The following is a 26,319-nucleotide window of genomic DNA, read 5'->3' as shown; positions in this document are numbered from 1 at the left end:
TATTTGCCCTATAAACTATATCTACAATAGTCTACAAATAGAGGTATGCTCTAACATACATCCTGCTGCATTTAACATAGAAAGGAAGCATTGGTCCTTTTTGCTCACTCTGCGAGATGAAAATGCACTAAAGCCATGAAAGTCACTCACTGCCATGCCAAGGTTGACCCTTGTTTTTATGTGGTACATAGGCCCAGAGATGAACCAGCCCCAGGCCAGAGGCTCTCACCGAAATTTGAGAATGCTTATTCTTCCTCACTGGGGTTTCCATCAAGACAAGGCCTCTTGTTTTTCTCCACGAGAGTGATGTAAAAAGACACTTCTTCCTTTTTGTCTTTGTGTCCCAAGTAGGGTTTTTATGGTAATGGGAAAAAAAAGTTTAGTTCTCTTACTAGAAGATAGACCCAGTTTCTGAGGCTCAGAAATCTTAGAGCAGCTTAGCTGGGTGGTTCTGGCTCAAGGTCTCTTGTAAGGTTGTAAGTAATCTATCAACTAGTGCTGTCATCATATGAAAGTTCAACTGGCATATGAGAAAAAAAATTCTTTTCTTTTCTCTTCTTTTCTTTTTGAGACAGGGTCTCACTTTGTTGCCCAGGCTGGAGTGCAGTGGTTGCAATCTCAGCTCACTGCAACCTCTTCCTCCCAGGCTCAAGCAGTCCTCCCATCTCAGCCTCCTGAGTAGCTGAGACACACTACCATGCCCAGCTAATGTCTTTGTATTTTTTGTAGGATAGGGTTTTGCTATGTTGCCCAGGCTGGTTTCAAAGTCCTGCGCTCAAGTGATCCACCCGCCTCGGCCTCTCAAGTGCTGGGATTACAGGAGTGAGCCACTGTACCTGGCCTGGAAAATTTATTTCTAAGCTCACTCATGTGGTTGTTGGCAGGCTCCAGTTCCTCACTAGCTATTGGCTGCAGACCTCAGTTCCTTGCCATGTGGACCTCTCCATGATGTGCCTTCATGCCATGGCAGTCAACTACCCCCAGAGTGAGAGGAGAGAGAGAAAGAGAGAGAGCAACCAAGAGGAAAGCTATAGTGTTTGTAATAACCTAATCTCAGAAGTGCCATACCATCACTTCTGCCATACTCTATTGATTACATAGACCAATCCTAGTGCAACATAAGAAGGTACTACAAAAGGGTTTGAATACCTAGTGGTAGGGGTGGGCAAAGGCCATCTTGGAGGCTGGCTACCTTATACTTATCATCATAGACATCTGGTGACTATTAGCTATTAGGCATGCGTATCTAAAAGAGGACTTAGCCATTCATCACTCAACCGTCACAGCAGTCATCTTTCAGATTGTCATGGCTAATAGCATGGTGATGCATACATACAAACATCAATTTTATGCTATTGAAGTTCTCAGAAAGGTAATATAAAGTCAGATTAGGATTTTCTTCAAGAATGAATACCTGCAGGCTATAAGTACAAATGTGGTGACTGCCTTCTCCACCTTGTCTCTCCTTGCTATTCTGTTTAATGATAGTCTGCAGACCCGCTGGGAATGAAATCTGGTGCTCCTGCGAGACAGGCTATGGGTGGCCTCGGGAAAGGTGTCTTCACAGTCTCACTTGTCAAGAGCATGACGTCTTCCTCCCAGGGCACCATTGCAGTTGCCTTAAAGAACTGCCTACCAAGGGACCTTTTTGCCTGCTTCAGGAAGGTAAGTAACTGTTCATTAAATGCGCGTTGAGTGGTTATTCAACATCAGTTTACAACTGGGTGCAGTGGCTCATGCCTATAATCCCAGCACTTTGAGAGTCCGATGTGGGTGGATCACTTGAGGTCAGGAGTTTGAGAGCAGCCTGGCCAGCACAGTGAAACCCTGCCTCTACTAAAAATGCAAAAATTAGCTGGGTGTGGTGGTGCACGCCTGTAGTCTCAGCTACTCGGGAGGTTGAGGCAGGAGGATCACTTGAACCTGGGAGGCAGAGGTTGCAGTGAGCTGAGATCGCACTGTTGCACACCAGCCTGGGAGACAGAGGGAGACTCCATCTCAAACGAACACACAAAAACAACTTACAAATGTTTCTGGTTTGTATATACTCAGACACTAACATGATATTTGTAAATATTGCCCTGTGTTTTTCAACAGATGTTACCCTGAACATGAGAGTCAGACTAAATGTAGGCTTTCAAGAAGACCTCATGAACACTTCCTCTGCCCTCTATAGGTCCTACAAGACCGACTTGGAAACAGCGGTAGGTTTTGGCCCCAAGAGCCTCTTAACCAACAAAGTGTTTGGACTGAACTGAGTCTATAGCATTCACAGTTAACAGTGGCTTGGATCTGTCAGAACTTACGGATGTGGATTTATTATTTTTTTACCTCTGAGACGGTGAATTAATATGTGCTCAAATCAAATCATGTTTAGGGGACAGTGTGGCATCACCTTGACCTATAAGTATAATTTTTTTCCAGTGTGGAACTGTTTCAGATAAGATTTGGTGGCATCAATTCACTAAAACTTATTCAAAGCCCCAAGAACCTATAGCCTACAAGCACCAGTTGGTGCATTTCTATTCTTCACATACCACATGAATGAAACTCCTAACTTTTGGGCAGACAAACCTGTGGCTGAGCACAGAGGGTTTCAAACCACTCTACACTAGAGGTTGCTAGGCATTCATACCTAAGACAGATATAAATTTATTCACATAAAAATAGAGACTATTCCACCAGTGTTAACTGCCAGTCACTGTCTTAAGTGCTTCACATTGAATTGACTCATCTAAACCTAAACACTTTGCTGGAGTTATCATATTTGGAACAGAGCTTCCCAATGGATGTGTCACAGATTATTACAGGTGGGCTGAGATAATGACTTCCCTTCTCCTGGCAGCTGAGCCCTGCCTTGGGCTGTTAGCAGCCTCCTGCTTATCCCAGCATGTCACCCAAATATTGTCATCTCCCATGAGTGCCTTGATGAAGTGCCGCTTCAGAAGAGCTCTTGGATATTTGATTTACATTTCTGGCATTTAATATGTCTGCACAGCAGGAGAACCTCCTCACACACACACTACACTAAATTATATGCTTTGAAAGAGAGAGTTACATAGCAACCACCTAGGTACCTGGTACACCAACCAATCCTGCAGTATGGCAGCCATGAGGATGCCCCTCCCAGACCTCCAAGTACAGGTCATGTAATGGAGCAAGGGTTGCAGCTGCTGCTTCTGAAATCCACGACCATCACTGCTGCTCCCTACCAATGAAGGGGCACAGCACATCTGTGTTTGGCAGACACTGGGACTCCTTGGAAGGCTTTATTGAACCTTTCCAGGTTCGGGCTAGGGTGCTTTTATCCAACCTTCCTTCCCTCTCTTTCATTTGGGGGTCTGATGGCTCTCTCTATCTTCCCTGCTCCCTCCACGTTTTCTTTCCTAGGCATTTTCCTGAGTAAATTTTTTGCACATTTCATCTAGTGTCTACTTCTTGGAGGACCCAGACTGATATAGATAGGAATTATTTCTTCAGAAATATAATGCCTACAGTTAACAAAATGGAAGATAATTTTACCTACTGTGATTAGGAATATGTGGTTTTTACTCTGCTTCAGATCTTTTGATACACCTATTTCTAGACTTTGATATATGACACTCACCTTGCTTTATTTTTCAGTTCCAGAAGGGTTACGGAATTTTACCAGGCTTCAAGGGCGTGACTGTGACAGGGTTCAAGTAAGAATACTTTAATTTGGTCATTTCTACTTTATGGCTGGGATCCGTATGGTAGTGAAGGAGGTAAACCCCCTAGAGAGGCATTGTTCATGTAGAATTCTCAGCAGGAGCAGTTTGGTAGAGGAGAAAAAAGTATCTCACCCCTTACAGATGCACCTGTTTAAAAGAAAAAGAGAAAAAGACTTGTGTTCATTCTATACATGTGCAAAAATTTTGCAAGCAAAGGGATAAGTTTGTAGTCCAAACAGTTCAGAAATATAGAAATGAAATAATGCCATGCAATGATGTCTTTCTACTGGAAGATCCTGCTGGCCAATGAGGACCGTAGATTTTCATGCTGCAACAGGCAGTTTGTGCCATTTTGTTTCCTAAGCAAATAAGCCATAAATATCTAGACTCTTCCAGGTCAGTTATTGTTTTACTGAACTGAGTGTTCTCCGTCCAGGTCTGGAAGTGTGGTTGTGACATATGAAGTCAAGACTACAGCACCATCACTTGAGTTAATACATAAAGCCAATGAACAAGTTGTACAGAGCCTCAATCAGACCTACAAAATGGACGACAACTCCTTTCAAGCACTAACTAGCAGTAAGTGAAATTGTTTAGATATGATCATGTTATTTACGGTTATGCGTAAACCTAGGAAATTAGCTTATGTTACAATGTCCTCTGGGAAGCTATACACTCCACTTCCTGGCACAGGGGGTTCTGTACCACCTCCTCCTCTTATGCCAGCGCCTCCCAATCTGACTAATGCCACTGTACCTGGGGTGTGTGGAAGAGGGGCACAAGGGGGTCACAGAGCCATCTGGGTTTGTGTATTTTCTAAATTAACAGATCCAAAACTAAGTTAAAAAAGTAAAACTAATATTGCAGTGGAGGTTTAAATATTCATAAAATGCACCAATAAGAAATAGAGGGCCATCATTTTAGAGCAGTAGGCCTCAGAGTGTAGCCCTCTGTCATCCAGGGTGGAGTGCAGTAGTATAATCATGGCTCTCTGCAGCCTCTATTTTCCTTGCTCAAGTGATCCTCCTGCTTCAGCCTCTGGGGTAGCTGGAGCCACAGGTGCACACCTCCATACTCGGCTAACATTTTTTACTTTTTATTTATTTATTTTTTTAGAGATGGGATCTCACTACGTCACCCAGGCTGGTGTCATACTCCTGGCCCCAAGCAATCCTCCCACCTAGCCTTCCAAAGTGTTGGGATTATAGGCATGAGTCACCATGCCTGGCTGTGTTTTTATTTTTATTTGTGAAATGATAAGGCAGTGATCCCATGGATTTTTACTGCCAAAACAATAATAATAGCTACAGTTTCTCCAAGTTACCTCCCAAATGTAACTCTCACTGCTCCTGTTTTCCAGACAGGGGAACTAAGGGCCGAGCCAGTCTAAGCAAGTTCCTCAGGGCCACACAGTTACAGTTGGGACAGAACCAGGATTCAAATCCAAACTTACTATCTATGAAGCTCCCACTCCTACAGAGGTCCATGAGTATTAGGACATTCTTATTTCTCAAGCAGACTTTATTATAATTAATTAATTTGTTTTTACATTTCTAAATCATTCAAGACTTAGGTCAGAGCTTTCAATAAGCATGAGATATCAGTTATTGATAAGAAGCAGTTGATATGATTCCAGTCTGTAGCACAGAAACTTGGTATTTAAGTTAGTGTTTTTTTTTTCATAAGTAAATGTGCAATTTTCTACCACACTGTTTGAAATATTGAAAATAGCTTTAAAATTTCCATTACTGCCATTAAGGAGCCACAGGGCAAAGACCCCAATCAGGAAACCCTGTCCCTGGTATGTGGCAGGACACACTTCCTCAGGGCTCAGACACCAGCTGCATGGGGATGGAGTGAGGAGACACATTGCCTCAGCCAGTTCAGCACCACAGATGTTGTCAAGACCTCCGAGAGCTTTGTGGTGGTTGTGTCTGGTGAGTAGCATCAATGACATTTATTCGCTTTGGGATCTTATTACCTTTTCTTCGGGTTTCCAGATGAAACTAAGTTCTCTGTCACACCAGAAATCATCTTTGAAGGGGACACAGTCAGTCTGGTGTGTGAAAACGAACTTTTGTCCTCCAATGTGTCTTGGCGCTATGAAGAACAGCAGTTGGAAATCCAGAACAGCAGTAAATTCTCGATTTACACTGCTGTGTTCAACAACATGACTTCGGTGTCCAAGCTCATCATCCGCAACATCACTCCAGGTGATGCAGGTAGGTCTCCATTCAATAACTTGTGTGAGGAATGGAATGAAGAGCTTGTAAAGAAGCAAATATGTAATAGTGTTTTATGTAGACGTGTAGTGTTTTTCTCTTCCCAAAGAAGTCTCCTGGTTCAACCTTTCAAAACTGAAAATTAATCCCATGTGTATTAGTCCGTTTTTATACTGCTATAAAGAACTACCTGAGATTGAGTAATTTATGAAGAAAAAAGGTTTAATTGACTCACAGTTCTGCATGGTTGGGGAGGCCTTAGGAAACTTACAATCATGGCAGAAGGCAAAGGGGAAGCAAGGCACATCTTACATGGCAGCAGGAGAGGGAGAGAGAGTCTAGGGAATTGTCAAACATCTGATTTTAAACCATCAGATCTCATGAGAACTCACTCCCTATCATGAGAACAGCATGGGGGAACTGCCCCCATGAGAGAATCACCTACCACCAGGGCCCTCCCTGAACACGTGGGGATTACAATTCGACATGAGATTTGGGAGGGGACACAGAGCCAAACCATATCACCATGGTATTAATTGTTAATTAATTTTAAAGTTAATTATTTTCATTATTTGCTTTATTTTAGTATATAATTATTTTCATTGTTTTGTTTTAGTATATAATATTTATTATTAATTTAATTTTCCATTGATTTAAAAAAAATTAAAATAGCTTTGTTGAGGAAGGAATTGATATATAATAAACTGTACATATTTAAAAAGTCTTGACCCATGTACAGCTGTGAAATCATTACTACAGTCAGGAGAGTGAACATATCCATCATTCTCCCTGCCCTCACCAAATTTTCTGGTTCTCCACTATTATCCCTCCCTTCAGCTTTCTCCTGTCTTCTTGCCCACCCCAAGCAACTACAAAAGCAAGCATAAGGCTTAATTCTTCCCTAAGACTAGTGGGGTACCTGACATATTCTGGAATGTAATAACTGCATTGTAACTCAGATGCCAATGGGGCCATCTCCTTTTCTCTACATGATGAGGTGGGCTATAGACATATGGCTCCTATCACGTAGTTGTTGATTTTGATTTACCACATGGTTAAATACTATGGCAATATTATCTATCTTCTTCTAATTCTCCAAGACTTTTCAATTTTTCTTTCCTACTCTATTGTTATACTTTTTTCCTTATTAGCAAAGTCCCTAAGATTTCTACTATTTCCTTAGAACGTCTCTGTACTCCACTTTGTGGCATCAGAAATATCTGCACTTCCTGAATTCCTGAATGGTTATTTAGGCATTTTTAGAGTAAGTCTCAGATGCTTTTGAAAATGATGCTTCATGAAGAACTGTCATTACTGTCATGATCCATGAGATTAGGGTACCATTCCTCTAAGAAAATATACATATGTTGTAATAATGCATGATTTCATGTATTTTATGCAGGTGAATATGTTTGCAAACTGATACTAGATATTTTTGAATATGAGGGCAAGAAGAAAATAGATGTTATGCCCATCCAAATTTTGGCAAATGAAGAAATGAAGGTGATGTGTGACAACAATCCTGTATCTTTGAACTGCTGCAGTCAGAGTAATGTTAATTGGAGCAAAGTAGAATGGAAGCAGGAAGGAAAAATAAGTATTCCAGGTGAGAATGTTAGATAAGCCCTTTTGTAAATAGGTTTTTGCCTCTTGGCCAAGTAGAAATGGGAGATGTGGTGTGTGGAAGGGGAAATGTCAGATGGCTGCTATTTTCTAGATTTCAGACTGTGAAAAGGCATTAGGTTTGATGCCAGCCCCAGCTTAGCCACTCTAGAGCAAGACTCCAAAAACATATGCACGCAAGTGTCATGCTTTGGTTGTAGATGAGATCCCAGCAGCAGAAGACCCAAGACAGAAGGATCCTGGCATTTTGGATCTTAAAAAAAAAAAAAAAAAAGACAAGAAAAGCTTGTGCTCACTTTCCTTTCATCTTCAGTGAAGAGCTAAGGATGAGGTCACTTGTCACTGAGGTCTGACTTGGAGCTTCTCCTTTCTGTGTGTCTTCTCCTGGTGTCTGGTCCTTCTCACTTCTCTGCCTTTGTATCTATGCATGCCTCAATATTTTCTATCTCTGTGCCTCCAGCTTTATCCCTTTCTCTCTGCAGATCTGTTTGTCTCTCAGTCATTTCATACGATTTCTGATCCCATTAGCTTTTGTTTTCAATCTGAAATCTTACCTAAAGTTCCCTACCCTCCAGTTTATATTGATGAATAATAATAATGGTAATAAATTAAAACAGCAATACTCACTCTGTTTTGTATAACAGTTTATGATTAACCCTTTAAAAAATATGTTACTGCTTTTTAAATGCTTGACCACAAATTTGAAGCATTTTACTTCCAATTTTCAAATAAGGAAATTGAGGTTCAGATTATATGACTTATCCAAGGTTGTCAAAATATGAAAAAAAAAAAAAAAAAGAAGAAGAAGAAAGAAAGAATTAGGACTCACCAAAGGTCTTGTTTCACAAAACCAGTGTTGTCTTGGCCAAACTATATTATGCATGCCTGGTGGGCCAGCACTGGAATGAGCTAGTCAGGCAGAGTTTGCACAGTGTTCTGCCTGGAAACTGCATAGAGCAAGATCCAACTCTTCTCTTAAGAAGCAACAGTATAACGTGCTTGTCTGTAAAGAAAAAGTCTTTAATGTAAAATGTAGCTTTACCCATGAAATACATTAGTGTGGGGAACCTTCATTTTACAAAGCCTTAGCTATTTAAATAGATTAAATTATTTTTTAAAAATTATCAGAACAGGGGTGGTGGCTCACGCCTGTAATCCCAGCACTTTCAGAGGCCAAAGCAGATGGATTATCTGAGGTTGAGCATTCGAGACGAGCCTGGCTAACACGGTGAAACCCCATCTCTACTAAAAATACAAAAAATTAGCTAGGTGTGGTGGTGTGCACCTGTAGTCCCAGCTACTCGGGAGGCTGAGGCAGGAGAATCACTTGAACCCGAGAAGCCGACGTTGCAGTGAGTGGAGATCATGCCACTGCATTACAGTCTGGGTGACAGAGTGAGACTGTCTCAAACAACAACAGCAACAACAACAACAACAAAACTATCAATTTACAGGCAAATTTTCCTAAGCACATGTAATTTCCAAAGGAGTTTCACCTGCAAGCATTTGTATTCGACTTTAAAGTACTCAGAAGAAAGGCACGTGGTAACTGTTGAAAATATTAACCCATGATACATGCAGTCACTTCCCTGATTTCTAAGGAAGAGGAGGTGTAGGTATCCTGAAGGAACTGCCAGATGGAAGAAAGACCTTGCACAATTCCTGTGGTACTGGCTCAGAAGCTTTCAACCCCGAAAGGTGAAAAACCTGGCCTTCTGGCAAAGGAACCAGGAAGTCTGTGGCGCAGATGCTTAGAGCGGGATGAATGACTGCAGAACAATGGATTTCCTGCCTCAGGGCTGGCCGCCTGGGGACCTGGCTTCTCTGATGAATTTAGCCTCTGCCCTGGCACCCTGCCCTTCTTTCTCCTGCCCTTGCTGCTTCCTCTCTGCAACTATCTTCTCCAAATTCCACAAGTTCTACTAACAACCATTTTTCCAGGTCTGTGGAACACAATCAAGCAAAAGAATTTACCCAAAGCATTTGGAACTGAATGAATGACCTCTCAGAAATCGTTGCATATTCAAAGCACTCTGGAAAAGGATGACACAGAAAGGAAATAATCAACAATGGCAGAATTTCTAACTTTAAGAGACTAAAATTCAGTGAAGATTTCCTCCCACATGGGAAAAAAGCGAAGGAGTATTCTTTAAGGGTATCACCATGATCACAAAATAGTTATTGTGGCAGATTCAATGTATTAAACTCTGTTTTTTATTTTGTTTTGTTTTGTTTTTTGTTTGTGTGTTTGTTTTTTGAGACAAAGCCCTGCTTTTGTCACCCAGGCTGGAGTGCAGTGGCACGATCTCGACTCACTGCAACCTCCACTCCCGGGGTTCAGGAGATTCTCCTGTCTCAGCCTCCTGAGTAGCTGGGATTATAGGTGCCTGCCACCATACCCGGCTAATTTTTATATTTTTAGTAGAGATGGGGTTTCACCATGTTGGCCCAGCTGGTCTCGAACCCCTGACCTCCACCCATCTTGGCCTCCTAAAGTGCTGGGATTACAGGTGTGAGCCCCCACACCTGGCCTCAACTCTGTTTTCAATGTTTACATTTATCATCTTGGTTTTTCTCCACTCCCCACCCAAAGTCTTGCAAAGTAGGTACCATCACCACCATGTTATAGAGGAAGGTCTGGGATGTCATCTAACTTTGAACAACAAAATTGTAATTGCATACCTTCTCTTCTCCAGAAAGCAAAGTGCCAACTTATTAGCTATATTCAGTACCTCCCATGTAGGGCCCCTGGTTGCAGAGCCCCAGGGTGTTGTAGGAAACACGATGTGAATGATGCCAATTTGGAAGTCCTGCTTGTGTTTTCTGAGTTTACCATCTCTTTGGAGCCTTTCTCTACTCTTTCTCTGAATCTCAGCGTAACAGAAGTAGTTACTGTTCTCTGAACAAGACCTGCATGCTGCTGCTTCTGTGTTTTTGCTTATAGCAGTGGTTTTCTGAGTTAACAATAGAATCCATTTTTCAAGCAGAATCTTGCATAGCTGTCTAATGCAAGTCTTCTCAACTCAGCACTATTGACATTTTGGGTCAGATAATTCTTTGCTGGTGGAACTGTTCTGTGCATTGTAGGATATTTAGCAGTATCCCTGGCCTATACCTACAAGATGCCAGTAACATCTTCAGTTGCAACAACCAAAAATGTCTCCAAACCTTGCCAAATGTCCTGCTGGGAGGCAAAATTGCCCGTCATTGACAGCACATCTAATGTGTAAAGCAGACCGAAGTGGAGCTGCTCTGGTTAGAAGAAGATGAAGGGATTGGAGCCTACACAGTTTATTATCCTTCCACCCCCCAACAGAGTCCCAGCCCCTGAAGCAGCTTGATGGAATGCCAAGTTTTCCAAGGAGTATGGATTTACTCACACATAACCCACATACAACCACATACCAGAACTACAGCCCCCATTTCTATGTATTAAAATCCTAAATGTCTGTTAAGGCCTAGAGCAAATCTTCCTCTTCTCTGAAATCTTCCCTAATCTCTCAACTAAAACATCCCTCCTTTAATCCACATAATATATTGACTTCTCTCTTATGGAACCTACCCACTGCACACTATCATTATTTCTGTACATCTCTTTATACACTCCTTCTTGCACAGATCATTGTCCTGCACATTAGTTTGGTGAGATAGATGGGTGTTTAAGGATCAGTAAGAGTCAGCAGGAGGAAGAGGGAAGGAGAATATTTCAGGTGTGAACACAGGTATAGAGGCACAAAGCTACAGGGCATGTTCAAGGCCCAGGAGATGATCTAATTTTTCAGAGACAGCTATAGAAGAAGATAAAGAGAAGAGAAGCAGATTGGAATCACACTGTGAATAATTGAATATACCAGGCGAAGAGGGATTTTACTATATTCTGTAGGCAATGGTAAGGTTTCAAAAGTAGAGGACATCAAATGGTGAGAGCTGAACTTAGGAAAAATAAGTTTTAAGGTCGTATAGCCAATAGATTGCAGGGGCAAATAACTGAAAATAGAGACCCAGCTACAATCATGTGCAATAGGCAGACAACAGATAATGGGGCCTGAGCAAGTTACCGTGGGTAGGAGTGGGTAAGACAATAGTGAGATATTTCAGAAGAGTAATCTAAAAGTTTCTTACAATTGAGTAGGGGTAAAAGGTGAGTGCATGCAAGTAATTTAAAATTTTTATTTGGGAAAATGCCAAGAGCAAAGAAAGGACACGTTGGAAGATGTACAGGTTTTATCTGGGGAGAAAAAAGATGAGTTCTTAAATGGACCAATTGAGTTGAAGGTACCTAAGATGTCAGAGCAACACTTGGGAATTTGCTTCTAAAGTTTCCAACAAGAGTGCTGCTCTTAGAAATAGAGTAGGAGTCATCCAAATTTGGGCTATTCTAGAAGCAATAGGTATAGATGAGATTGCCTGGAGAGACGGTAGAGAAAAAGATGAGGAAAGGGGCAACCTTAAGAAGGGGATGAAGGAAAAGAGCCTGAGAGGGAGACCCAGAAGGAGGGATGAGGAGAAAAGAGGGGCAGGAGACATCTAGGACTCAAGCACGCCAAATCAGAGAGAAGGGGTCAGCAGAATGGGATGCTGCAGTCAAAGTAGCATGAGGGGAGGCCACTGTTGGCCTTAAAGGAACACTTTTGGTAGAGGAGAGGGTGAAGAAGGCCAATTGCAAAGACTTGATGAGAAATGGGAGTGAAAAATTGGAGGTGGAAAATGCAGAAGCATCGTGGTATGAAGAGAGGAAGAAATGCAGTGGTGGCTAGGGAGCATTCAGACTGGGGAAAGAACATTTCAGGAAGGGAGACTTGCGTGTATCTGGGGATTGAAGTGGAGGAAATCTGGGAGGAAAGATTAAAGACACAGGGTGAGGAAGGGCAAAGGATGAAGGGATGTCCTGGAAGAATTGGAAGAAGTGGATTTTCAAAAGATAAGTGGAGGGGTGAGCCTTAGAGATGGGCACAGACACTTCTGTCTGTGAGCTAGGAGGTACTTTAGTCAAGATAGATAAAGAGGGAAATCAGTTTGGTGTTTCAAACAACCTTTCTGGGGTCTAGGGAGAAAATCTAGTTACATGTTGATCAAAATATGTCAAATATAATTGATCAGCCAGAGCTAAAAAAGACACATTTACGTTGGAACTAATCAAAAGGCTTATTCTTTTTCCTTCATTTTCAGAAGAATTGATAGTGTTTGAAGATTGCCTTAGGAGTGCACGACTGCAGGCAAGGTGGGAGGAGGGAGAGTAAAGGGACTAGAGTAGGAAAAATCAGCCACAAGGTGTTGTAGAACCCGAGGCAAGAGGAAAGATGGCATGGAGGGCATGGTATTTCTGGGAAAGGAAAGGAGGGTATGGAAAGGGAGCTATTTTGAAGGGGAAACTGCTGGTAACTGAGAATGCATGAAGTTGAAGTTGAAGATTTCACTAAAACATAGAGATTTAAACAGGGAACATGCTGTGAAAAAAGCTCAAATAAGGTGAATATCAGGTGCCCCAGTATTGCTTCTTCCTCTTTTTAATGATCATAGTACTCTAAATAATCTGTCATGTGTTCTTCCAGTTAAATCACACCCAAACAGCTTGCTTCTCTTTTTTATGGTTCACATTCTAAAAACCATCGCTCATGGTCTTTGTTACAGCAGGACTCAGTCAGGTACTTTTCTAAGAGTTTATGTATATTATCTCATTTAACCTTACAGTGGTCCTGGGAAGTAACTGCTATTATTAATCCTCATTTTATATCTGGAGAACTGAAGCACAAGGTGGTTAAGTGACTGTCTCAACAATATCTTGCTAGTAAGTGATGGAGTTTGGAATCTGAAGCCAGGCAACCTGGATACAGAGTCTGCAGACCTAATCACCATAAACCCCTCCTCTCCATTCAGAGAAGAAATCTATTTAAATAGTAACTCCTTTTGTGAAAAAAATGATTTGACCTCTTTGCTACTAAATAAAGGAGTTAGCCAGCTGGGATGGCAACAATTTGCTTCTCATTACAGGAACCCCTGAGACAGACATAGATTCTAGCTGCAGCAGATACACCCTCAAGGCTGATGGAACCCAATGCCCAAGCGGGTCTTCTGGAACAACAGTCGTCTACACTTGCGAGTTCATCAGTGCCTATGGAGCCAGAGGCAGTGCAAACATAAAAGTGACATTCATCTCTGTGGGTAAGGACTCTCCCTAGAATTTTTAGCCACGAATAAGTCTCACCTTAAATAAGTGCTGCCAATGAACTATGAGCTATGGAAATATCTATGAGTAAAATAATGGACAGAGAGGGAGTGTGGTTAGGGCAAATCACACAATGGGAGATAGAAAAGGATTTCCCTCTCTGCCATTTAAATTCAGAGGGAGTGTTTTAACAATTGGGGATGGTTGTGGTAGGACACAGTGGTTCCCAGGAAGGAACCCCAGGGCATTCTCTGAGTAAGGCAGGAGGTGGAGTGGGAAGTAGGGTTTCCCACTCAGGTTATCCCTATTATCATTGAATGTGTAAGGAAGATAATGTTTCTAATTTTCCCCTTTTCCCTCATTACCTGGTTCTCCCATTCTTAAATTCCAACATCCTGGCTCACTCCCCCGCTACCCCTCAACACCCTCCCTCATTCCTCCTCTCCCATTTCACCTGTTCCAGAGACAATGCTGCAGAAAGCCTTAGTAATCTGATTCTTTTTTTGTTTTTGTTTTTGTTTTTGTTTTTTTGAGACAGAGTCTCGCTCTGTCGCCCAGGCTGGAGTGCAGTGGTGCGATCTCGGCTCACTGCAAGCTCCGCCTCCAGGGTTCACGCCATTCTCCTGCCTCAGCCTACTGAGTAGCTGGGACTACAGGCGCCCGCTGCCACACCTGGCTAATTTTTTTTGTTTTTTTTTTTGCATTTTTAGTAGAGACGGGGTTTCACCGTGTTAGCCAGGATGGTCTCGATCTCCTGACCTCGTGATCCGCCCACCTCGGCCTCCCAAAGTGCTGGGATAGTAATCTGATTCTTTCTGGTTATTTTGCCGTTGGAATGAGTGATTTGTTAGTCTCTCAATTAATTGTTTAGGTAGGCTTCTTAAAATTGTCATTTCTCCTTATATCATAAAGCATTATGATTTCACCCCATGTGTAAAAAGAGGACATTCAAACTTGTTTTTCCACCTGTCTTACAAAAATCAATGATTTAGATTAATCATTAGGCCCTTTTTGAAGAAGTTTAGAGAAAGGGCTGATATAAGCAATACTTAACTGTTTTCTGCTATTGTGACTTAGCATTTTTACAAAGATCAAGATTATGTTTATGTGGGCATTATCTATCTATCTAATATATATCTATAATATATAATATATAGCTATATAATAATCATATATCTACAGGTAGAACAGTTTTGCATTCCTAGTTTTAACACAAAGAGTTGTGTTATGTTCAAATAATCAAAACTGTTCTCACTATAGAAAACTGCAAATTGCTCAAAATACTCATGAGCTCTTCTAGGGAAATAATGCTTTCAGATAAAACTAATCTTTCTCCAAATTATTTAACATAACTTTACCTCTAACCGCAAAACTGGGACCTGTCTTAGGGACATGTTAAGCCTTTGCTGAAAATCACTGGTCTGGTCATTTGGAATCTCATCAGAGAGTCAAGAGGACCAAATTCATGGTTCCATGAGCCTTCTTCTTTTTACTCACAGAAATAGCTAAGCCTTAGAGAGCCATCTCAAGATGCCTATGGCTGGGAAGGGCAATGCAGGGACACATTACACCTTCTTTGAGTGCCTTTGGGCTGTGTCTGAACATTTCAATCCCAGCTTCTAATGGTAACTGTGAAAAGCCCTGATGTCATTGGATTATGATTAAGAATAAGATTTTTAGGCCAGTCATGGTGGCTTATGCCTGTAATCCCAGCACTTTGGGAGGCCAAGGTGAGCAGATGGCTTAAGCCTAGGAGTTTGAGATTAACCCTAGCAACATGGCAAAGCCCTGTCTCTACCAATAAAAAATAAAAATAAAATTAGCCAGGCATGGTGGTGTGTGCCTGTAGTCCCAGCTTCTTGGAAGGCTAAAGCAGGAGGATCAATTAAGCCCAGAAGGTTGAGGCTACAATGATAAATAAAAATAAAATTAGCCAGGCATGGTGGTGTGTGCCTGTAGTCCCAGCTTCTTGGAAGGCTGAAGCAGGAGGATCAATTAAGCCCAGAAGGTTGAGACTACAGTGAGCCATGATTGTGCCAACCTGGGTGACAGAATGAGACCCTGTCTCAAAAAAGAAAATAATAATAATATTATTAATAATAAGATTTCACACTGACTGGGAAAGTAGGCCAGCATCAGTGGGCTCACAAAATGAAGCTTTTGACTTACAGAAGACTGAAGTGAATGGTGTTTTGAAATATCAACCATGTAAAGATATACTCAAAGAGAAGTGGACAGTTAGACTAAAATAGTGGGAGGCTCATATAAGGTTTTATGTTTGTAATAGTCTTATTAATATTTTTGATTAGTAATTTTCCATGAACCTGTGAGAAGCTTCTTAGAGGAGTATATATATAGTGAAATTAATTACATATAAAGACTTATATTACTGTAGTTATAGTTATAATTAACATACCCATACATCCCAGTTTACCTGAGACAGTGCAGGTGTAATTATTAGGTTAGTGCAAAAGTAATTGTGTTCTTAGCCATTACTTTTCAACCAACTTATATTTGGGCAATACGCTCTATGATTCTTGTACTTAAAATGTAGTTCTAGAATTCACTCTTTCACTTTTTTTTTTTTTTTTTTTTTGAGACGGAGTCTCGCCCTGTCGCCCAGGCTGGAGTCCAGTGGCGTGATCTCCGATCTCCGCTCACTGCAAGCTCCACCTCCCGGATTCACGCCATTCTCCTGCCTTAGTCTCCCAAGTAGCTGGGACTACAGGCATCCGCCACACGCCCGGCTAATTTTTTGTTTTTAGTAGAGACGGGATTTCACCGTGTTAGCCAGGATGGTCTCGATCTCCTGACCTCGTGATCCACCCACCTCAGCCTCCCAAAGTGCTGGGATTACAGGCGTGAGCCACCGCGCCCGGCCCACTCTTTCACTTATTAAGCACTGACTGTGTACTAGACCCAGTATTGAGTACTGGAGATGCAAAGACACAGAGGCTACAGGTCTGCCCTTGAGGGCTCACATTTTTATGGAGGAGAGATATTAAAAGAGATAAAATAATACACAATGTGGTATTATTAAAAAGTATTTTAAAAGAGTAGAGGTTGAGATTATTAGAGGAACCTGGCCATTTGTTCTCCCTTGAGATGTTACAGAGGAGGTTGGAGGGAAGCTTGGGATAAGGCGACACTCCTAAGTTTGCAACCTTTTACCCTGCTAATCATCAGGAGATAATTCCAGCCACAAAAGTGAAGTGCACGAGGTCCTAAGGCATGTGATGGAAATGAGTACAGTGCAGAGCACCACCAGGAACAGCCTAGAAACAAGTAAAGCCCAGGAGCAGCAAGGTACCAATCCTACCTTGACATGAGTAGAGTCAGGATGGTTCATTTTTTTTTTTTTTCTGTCCCTCTCTGAAGTTTCACTCATGTGCTAATGTCCCCAGAGATACTACACATTGAACTTGTTGTCAGTGTTCTTTTGTCTGTATTGTTTGCCTTTTTTTAGCCAATCTAACAATGACCCCGGACACAATTTCTGTTTCTGAGGGACAAAACTTTTCTATAAAATGCATCAGTGATGTGAGTAACTATGATGAGGTTTATTGGAATACTTCTGCTGGAATTAAAATATACCAAAGATTTTATACCACGAGGAGGTATCCTGATGGAGCAGAATCAGTACTGACAGTCAAGACCTCGACCAGGGAGTGGAATGGTGAGTGGAAGGCCGGAAACCATATTGTGCTGCCTGGGCTCTTGGAAACACGCAATAATAGTTACCATCTGTGTGGGGTCTGCTCTGAGACATGCCTATGCCAGTCACTTTAAATTCAATATGTCTTCACACTTAATGCAACTGTCCTTTGAGGGAAGATGCCATTATTTCCATATTTACAGATGAAGTAAATATGCTCAAACAACTTAAGTTGTAGAGCCAGGAATGGAACTAGTGTCTCTAATTCCAGACCCTGTGCTCTTGCCATGAAGTTATGAGGATTGTTTTTAAAAGTACTTTCACTAGACACTTGTGAGTGTTTGACCCAACTGTGCTTTAGGACGGCTAGGTAAAGATTTTATAAGTCTGATTCCCAAAAAAGGAACACATTTTAATTTCGTGTTTACCTCTATCCACTGTTTGTTTTGTGAGGAAATGCAAATCTTTGAAAGCAAAGAGAAATTGGTAGACAAAACTGCTACAATAATAGCTCATATTTATTGAGCGCTTAACTATGTGATAGGCACTATGCAAAGTATTTAAATGTGTTAATTCATGTGGAACAATAAACCTAGAGGATACTGTTATTATTAACCCCATTTTACAGATAAGGAAACTGGGATTCAGTAAAGTTAAGTAAATTACCCAAGGTTATACATCTGGCAAGTGGCAGAGCCAGGATGAAAACTCAGATTGACTAGCTCCAGCGGCCAACTCAGCCACTCCACTCTGAAGCCTTTCATTAACTATGAGATTAATCAGTCTAGATTCCGTGAGTCCTGTGTCTTCTTTATATTTTCATATAAGGCCGAGGCAACATTGTAGAAATAGCTAGTTATTGTTTGGGCTGGACTTGGTAGTATACAGTCAGGAAATGGAAGTACTTTTCTTCCAGACTGACTCAATCCTGCTCTGTCCAATTACTCTTTCCAACTAAAAGCCAATAACCCACGAAGAATTTTAGTTTTTCCAGTCACATTGATCTATTAAACAATCCCACAATCAGTTACTGAAAAGTCATATTCTCTTCTAAATCTACTATACTGTCATTTTATATTCAGTTGAAATTCCCTCTTCCCCCCAGCAGAAATTAAAAGGAGTTTCCTTTCTTTCCTTGTTCGCCTTCTGGTTAGCTGCTGCTTCTGACTTTTCCAGAGCTGGGGCAAAGGGAAGCAATGTAAAGAAAATTGAAGGGTCTTACTTAACTGTAGGTGCCCTGTAATCTTGCTGTGTGTCTCCATGGCAGCTGCCCAAATGATGACTTGTCCTCTGGGGCCATGATGAGCAGGGGCCTGCTCACTTAGAGATGGGAGACAGGGGCATCATAACACCACAGTGTTCCATCAGATTAACAATTATTTTCAAAAAAGTCCCCACCCCTGCACACACCAAAACTCCCATTTATTCCTTCGGTTGGTAGAAAAGCCTTAGAGTAGTAATTGAAAACCTGGTTTGAAATCCAGTTTTGCCGCTAACAGTCTGTTTGGCCTTGAATAAGCTGCTTAATTTTATTTGAAAGTAAGTGCATATTTATATGGTCATTGGTTAGTCCTTCAAATGCATGGAGAATCCAGGAGAGGAGTCAATCAAGCATTTTTTCCTCCAGTGTCCAGGAAGGTATGGTATTCCTTTACTAAAACTTGAGAGGGAAAATTAAGTCTCTTCTTAACCTTCCCAGCAAATCGCCTGAAGGGCGATTATTTCATTCCGTCTCATTTTTGCTGTCTTCTACTCAGGAACCTATCACTGCATATTTAGATATAAGAATTCATACAGTATTGCAACCAAAGACGTCGTTGTTCACCCGCTGCCTCTAGAGCTGAACATCATGGTTGATCCTTTGGAAGCTACAGTTTTATGCAGTGGTTCCCATCACATCAAGTGCTGCATAGAGGAGGATGGAGACTACAAAGTTACTTTCCATATGGGTTCCTTGTCCCTTCCTGCTGGTAAGATGCTGATTGCTGAATTGTTAGAGTATATTATTTCACATATGTGGAGTCTAAAAATTTACTCTTAAAATAGGGATCAAGAGACATATGACTGTATCAGAGATAGAATTAACAGAGTAGAATCCCATGAGTCTTTGTTATCTTCTATTTTGCTATGTGGCTGGTGGTTCATTGGTTTGTAGTACAGTCTTGGGAGTTTGCAATGGTGGAGCCCCCCCCCTTTTTTTTTTAACTGGGAGAAGTTGAAAAAAGTTTTGAGATACCTTCTAAGGAATATGGCAGACTAGATATTCTGACAATCTTTTCCTCCATGCTGTAAAGTTGCATGCCACAAAACTGCCATGAAAATCCTTTTAAAGGCATAATTGAGCATGTAAGAAAGTATGAGAAATAACCAAGTGCCAAAAAAGTAAAGGAAAATAAAATAGAAATGATGCTTTAATGCTAGAGCTTCCCTGTGGGCATTTGCCAATGTCAGAAACCCAGAACCTTGGATTTTAAGGCTCCAGAGGGCATAAAAATAAAGACTGTGCTCCCTAAACAGCACCTGGGCACTCCCACCCCATTGACACAATGTCAAGACCTTCAAAAATGACATGTTCAGTAAAAGACTAAGCTAGGAAAACAAAATTCATCTGCCAGAGTTGAGACCTTGGCCTCATCTCTGGGTGGACAAAAGGTTTCCCCCCAGAAATATAGTTGTCCTGCCATCACCCGGGTTTGGGCTTTGAATTTGTATTTCCTATGTGGTTCATGAGTGCCAACCTAAGTTTAAAGTTGTCCATTGGTAGCACCCTATGTCAACTACCTAAAGAAGAAAAAAAAAATCAAAGTCTCTCTGGTAGATGGAGACCTTAATCCAGATCCCCAGGGATTCCCAGAGATTAAGGTCAACCAGTATGAGCTCACAACCCAAAATCTCAAAACACAGACAACTTCATGAGGGATTTACAAGCTCATTCATTCTTTCAATAACTATTCTGGAGGAGTTACTCAACGCAAGACACCATAGTAGGCAATGAAAGGGAGAAAAAAGAAGTGGGGCACATATTTTAATATCTAGAAGGGCCCATGCCATAAAAGGCAACGCATATAATATAAAATATCCAAACAGAATAATACAGACTGAAAAAACAGTGGAAGTTCAGAAAAGTGGGGACTCAATAAACACTGTAGTCTTTAAAGAAGGCTGCATGGTAGAGGGATATAATCAATCTGGATTTTGACATATGCAACATTTCAACATTCTGTGTTTAATATGCATACATTCAGTGCTTTCTATGTGTCAGATACTGAGCTGAGCACCAGGAGATGGAAAGATAAATATGACAAGGTATTTGCTCTCCAGGAGCTTGTGGTCTAGTAGAGAAGACAAACTCACGAATAGGTGACTATGTACCAATATGGTAAAGGCAGAATAGGATAAATACTCAGAGCATGATGAAATTTAGATAGAAAGAAGGATTTGTGGGATGCTGAAAAGTCATTCTGAATGTCAAAAATGTGTGACTTGGAGTCATGAAGAGTAGAGAAGTTTTGGCTAGCACACATGCAAAGGTGGGCTTACATACTTCTAAGAGTCAGAGGTAAAACCTGTTAAAAATGAATGTGGCACATTTCTGGGGAAAGCTTGGACAGGTTTATTCATATTAGGTTATCTTAACACAATTTGTGCATTAGAGACTCATGTTGTGACTTAATTCTTTCAATAATTCTGTCTTTAGAAAAAGAAGTTAACAAAAAACAAGTGTGCTACAAACACAATTTCAGTGCAAACTCAGTTTCCTGGTGTTCAAAAACTGTTGATGTGTATTGTCACTTTACCAATGCTGCTAATAATTCAGTCTGGAGCCCATCTATGAAGCTGAATCTGGTTCCTGGTAAGAACGTTTTAAATTACTTTAAGATGTTATAGTCAGGGCAGGGATTTATTTATTTATTCACTCCCTCATTCATCCCCATTCAATAAACATGTTACATACCCTCACTGTGGTATGCCCTAGGCTCACCATGGGGGTATTTAAAAGAAAAGAAATAAGCCATGTCCCCTGACCTCAAGCCTGGGGGAGAAATCTATGTGATAAAAAAATGTTATTGGCTGGGTGCTGTGGCTCACGCCTATAATCCCAGCACTTTGGGAGGCCAAGGTGGGCAGATCACGAGGTCAGGAGATCAAGACCATCCTGGCTAATATGGTGAAACCTCGTCTCTACTAAAACTACAAAAAATTAGCCAGGCATGGTAGCATGCATCTGTGGTCCCAGCTGCTCGGGAGGCTGAGGCAGGAGAATCGCTTGAACCCAAGAGGTGGAGGTTGCAGTGAGCCAAGATCGTGCCACTGCACTCCAGCCTGGGCAACAGAGAGATTTTCTCTCTCTCTCTCTCTCTCTCTATATATATATATATATATATTCTTACATGTAATATGGTAAAAGCTAAATAGAAATGTTGTGGGTGGCTTAACTCTGCTGAAGGCAGGTGGGGAAGAAGTGATCAGGAAAGCCTTGCAGGTGAAATGAGACTTCAGCTGAGTCAGGAGGCTAAGGAGTTCACCAGGCAGATAGCAGTGGACAGTATCTGGACATGGTTGAGATCCTCTGAAGTTTCAGTAAAGGGAAGGTGTCCCCTTGAGGTCAGGGGACATGGCTTATTTTCTTTTCTTTTATTTCTGAGACAGGGCTACATAAAAACAATTGATCTCAAGAATAGGCAACTGCCTTTCCCATCCTTTGCCACCACTGTGTCAACTTGACATCGCATAGTATCTTTGAGGTGAAAGGTCATGATTTATGGAGTCATTGCTATGCTAGCCCATGCTGGGGAGCTCCCCTCAGCAGCAGAGAGGGATAGATCATCCTAATATAAGGTCATCTTCAGGGAGGATCTTATGTTAAGGCAAGGGATAAATGATGTTCCTGGGCTTCTACCATAAGCAACTCCTCATGCTCCTAAATCATCCCAGTAATAGGACTTGTGATAGACAAAGGATCATTATCACCAAGCTTGTTTGAGTTTACTGAATGGTTTGTTGTCATTCTCATATGTTGGCAACTATCCCCTGGACACCAAAACAGGAAACCATTTAGAGTCACTATCCCCCGACCTTGCCTCGCACAAGTACAGCCCCTCCAGGGTGCAACAAAGGTCACCTCTTCTTTTCCCCCTCACTCATCTTAGCCAACACATTTTACTCACTTATCTTTGTTCTTCTCCTCTTTCTATATACCAGATATGGTTTTGCTTCTTTTTCCTTGTAGAACATTACTTATTTAAGATTTGTATAGAGTGGTTAAGATCTTAATTAATGTTAAAAAAAAGTTGGTGAGGGAGGGGTCTCATCAGTGTCAGGGTCCACTGGACATGAGAGATTCCACATGGGGTCCACTGGACGTGAGAGATTCCACAGCAAGTGTCATTTCCCCATCCTTGCCTGGTCATAAGAAGAGATGAAATAGAATCACCTTTAAGGGAAACCAGAAGGAACAAATGCTTAAACATATAGATTAGAATATTCAGGTTATGGGTACCTGGTGTTCCTACTACCAATTATGTCTTTGGATTATGGCAGTGATTCTCAACTTTGACAGCACACTGGAATCACCAGGGAGGCTTAAAAACCTGCTGATGCCTAAATCCCAGCCTTGACGATTCTGATTTACTTAGCCCGGACACTGGTGTTTTCAAAAGCTCCCCCACTGATTCTAATATGACACAGTTGAGAATCTCCAGATTAAGGTATAAAATTCTATTAGGAAAAGCAAATTCAGATTAGAGAAGTCAGGTTCACGTGGAAAGCAGAGAGGGGCGTTGGAAAATCAGGGGCAAAATTAAGAAATTGGGTGGCTCTGAAAAGGTGACTGAAAGTAAAGAGAAATATGAATTCAAACATCAAAATTCGACCTTGGCCTGACCGTATTTCTACTATCTTGTCTCTTCCTTGCAATTATCCCTTTTATTTCAATGTTTCCAACACAGGGGAAAACATCACATGCCAAGATCCCATAATAGGTGTCGGAGAGCCCGGGAAAGTCATCCAGAAGCTATGCCGGTTCTCAAACATTCCCAGCAGCCCTGACAGTCCTGTTGGTGGGATCATCACTTACAAATGTGTAGGCTCCCAGTGGGAGGAGAAGAGAAATGACTGCATCTTTGCCCCAGTAAACAGTCTGCTCCAGATGGCTAAGGTGATCCTTAAAGCTTCCACTCTGAGCTCTTGGTGGGGCAATTTGTCTGGCTGATCATATTTCTCAGCACTTAGGAAAATGGGTTTGGTGCTGCTTTGTGTTGCTCCAAAACTACATTTATTTGTGTATTTCCAAAGGAGATGCAACCCTAGAAATGCACACACACACGACAAAATGCCTCGATTCAAATACTAAGACAACTAAGTATGTGTTCTGCTCTCAGACCTGCTAGATACCTTAACCTTGACTTCTCAGTACCACTTGTTCCATACCTCCAGGGGGCAACAGTATTATCCTCTCTCTTATTGCTCTCCTTTGGGTAATTTTGGTATCAAGAAAATTGCTATAATCCTTTCAGGAAAAGGAGCAATATAAAAAAACAAACTTCATCAATTTCTTAAAAAAAAAATAGCTGGACTTGATGCTCTTACAGGTATGAGATTTTCTCTCTACTTGGAAATAACTTGTACTTTTGAAGAAGCAACTACCCTGCCTCTCTTACCTACTATAGAGGTTACCGCTATGTAACAGGGGAGAAGTTCCTTTCCTTCCGTCAACATAAATAAATGGTACCTCCACACTTGATTTGCTGTTAGACTCCTAAAATTCCATGAATTACATTTAAAAAATTCTGGTGATACAACTGGTGATGTTATAGCCAATGATGACATCTTCAGACAACCAATTCCAAATCCTCTCACCACTAGGAAAATAATTGAAAAAAAAAAGGGTAATACTTATTTGTGTTTTGTCTAATTAACTTCTATCTCGCCTCTTATCTCACACCAAATTTATTAAAATATCTACTATGTGCAAAGCATGATTATAGGTGCTGTCAAGGTAAATGGGCCAAATCAGATCTTGGTCTCTGATTTGATAAAGAATATAATCGAATTGGGTAGTTACATACACATTAATTTGGCTAAGATACATTAAGAAGATCTGCTTGAAAAGAAAAAAAGGCATCTGAGCTGGACCTTGATGGATGAGGCATGAGGGCTATAAATTATCCCAATGAAGAAAGATAGAAATTGTAATCTGAACTCGATGTCAGCCCAAGTCCCAATTCTAGATACCTACACACATTTTCAATGGAAAAGGATCATGCTGCTCTATCATGCTTCTTTTGATTTATCCATTCAGCATATACTTACTGGGTACTTACTGTGTGCTGAGATATATGACTTGTACTATGTTAGGAATTATGGGAATGAGAAGAATGCAAAGAAATGTAGCACATGGTTCATGTTGTTAAGGAGCTTATAATTTAATTAGAGCCATATTGAAATTAGAACACAAGATGACACTACTAGAGATGCCACAAATGAAAGTATGTTATATAAAACCAATACTTATACATTCAGAGGAAGGAACCTTCCTGGGTTGAAACTTTCAATAAATGCTTTTCATAAAAGACAGAATTTGAGCTATTCTATGCATATAAGGAAGAGAGAGTTAGAAAGCAGAAGTGTAATCATTATAGGTAGGGTGACCATATAATCTATCATCCAAGTCGGGACACATTTTGAGAATATAAGAGGGCACTCTTAATAATTACACTAGCAGAAAAGGTATAAACCAGACCAGTCCCTGGAAAATTGGAAGGGTCAGTCACTTTAATGGCCGGCAGGGTAACCGACATGAGGAAAACCAAAGAGTGGCAACTGTGCTTCCATGCCAACTATCCAAGTGACCGTTGCACTCAACCTTAACCTACTTCTCTAGCAATCACATCTAGCTTCCCTTTTTTGTTTCAGTTAGCTATCAGGTTGACATATGTTTGTTCCCCTTCTGTGTGTGGCCTTATGTCATATTCTGTTCTGAAGAGCGTGCATGGAGTGCTTCAGAGATAAGTGCATCATCTTACAGGACATATTGATGGAAATGGAGCAAAAAGGAAACTACAGATGTGAGAGATTTTGCCAGGGGTGGATCAGTGGGATTCGATAGCTAAACTGACTGGTAAATTTTTTTGTGTTGGCTTTTGTTTTACTAGGCTTTGATCAAGAGCCCCTCTCAGGATGAGAAGCTGCCTACATACCTGAAGGATCTTTCTATTAGCATAGACAAAGCGGAACATGAAATCAGCTCTTCTCCTGCGAGTCTGGGAGCCATTATTAACATCCTTGATCTGCTCTCGACAGTTCCAACCGAAGTAAATTCAGAAACGATGATGGTGAGTTTGCCTAACCTTTGCAGGAGTTTTGGGTCTTACCTTTTCACCCCTCAGAATTTGTGTTCAAGAAACATAATTCCTCCCCATTGCAGCTTCTCTGTCTTTTCCAGAGCAATGCTCAGGATAGTTTTGCCAGCTACAGCTTTTAGGATATTAGGAAATGTTTCCAGTATTCATTTTGCGACCTTAGGAATATTTCTTAGTGAATCTCTGCTTTATTTTCTTCATTAAAATGGAATAAATTTGTACTTGCTTTCCAGAAAAACTAGGAATTAAATGTTTTCAGAATATACAAGATGAGATTCTCGAAGGTCTAGCACTAAATGTGAACTTTAAAGCAATCGTGGGAGGATAGGTTCTGGAAGCGTAGCAGTTCTAGGAGGATAGAGAATTCACCCGCAAGAGTTCAAATGTAGAGGCTTTAATGAAGGGATACCTACAGAGGTAAAGACAGGGTTAACAAACAAACAAATAAACAAGGGGTGGTGAAGCACTCAGAGACCAGCAACATTTAGAAGCCATTATCACCCCTTAGGTAAAAGAGGAAATAGTGCAAACAGAGCCCAGTGAGAGCTGAAGCCTTAGAGGTGGGACCAGTCAGCAGGAGCTATAGTCTTGGAAGGCCAGA

The 26,319-nt window shown here is 41.2% G+C and overlaps 1 protein-coding gene across 7 annotated transcripts in view; it reads left to right on the top strand.

Annotated features, from left to right (window-relative positions):
• ADGRF5 (adhesion G protein-coupled receptor F5) overlaps window positions 1–26,319 on the top strand; it is a 102,784-nt gene that overhangs the window by 69,247 nt on the left and 7,218 nt on the right. For 4 of the 7 annotated variants that reach the window (XM_009205324.3, XM_009205323.4, XM_009205325.4 and 1 more), the window contains 13 exons: window positions 1,489–1,665; window positions 2,098–2,204; window positions 3,625–3,683; window positions 4,129–4,271; window positions 5,693–5,914; window positions 7,317–7,520; window positions 13,529–13,699; window positions 16,890–17,009; window positions 17,170–17,379; window positions 19,116–19,328; window positions 21,056–21,211; window positions 23,307–23,515; window positions 25,512–25,691. In XM_009205324.3, coding sequence (XP_009203588.2) covers window positions 1,489–1,665; window positions 2,098–2,204; window positions 3,625–3,683; window positions 4,129–4,271; window positions 5,693–5,914; window positions 7,317–7,520; window positions 13,529–13,699; window positions 16,890–17,009; window positions 17,170–17,379; window positions 19,116–19,328; window positions 21,056–21,211; window positions 23,307–23,515; window positions 25,512–25,691 — 2,171 coding nt within the window. The remainder of the gene's footprint in view (window positions 1–1,488; window positions 1,666–2,097; window positions 2,205–3,624; window positions 3,684–4,128; window positions 4,272–5,692; window positions 5,915–7,316; window positions 7,521–13,528; window positions 13,700–16,889; window positions 17,010–17,169; window positions 17,380–19,115; window positions 19,329–21,055; window positions 21,212–23,306; window positions 23,516–25,511; window positions 25,692–26,319) is intronic. The other 3 variants (XM_003897697.5, XM_003897696.5, XM_009205326.4) reach the window with 1 other exon arrangement.

Source organism: Papio anubis, chromosome 6, assembly GCF_008728515.1.
Source record: "Papio anubis isolate 15944 chromosome 6, Panubis1.0, whole genome shotgun sequence".
NCBI lineage: Eukaryota > Metazoa > Chordata > Mammalia > Primates > Cercopithecidae > Papio > Papio anubis.
The sequence above is the reverse complement of the archived record's forward strand: the minus strand, read 5'-3'. Positions and strand labels throughout refer to the sequence as shown.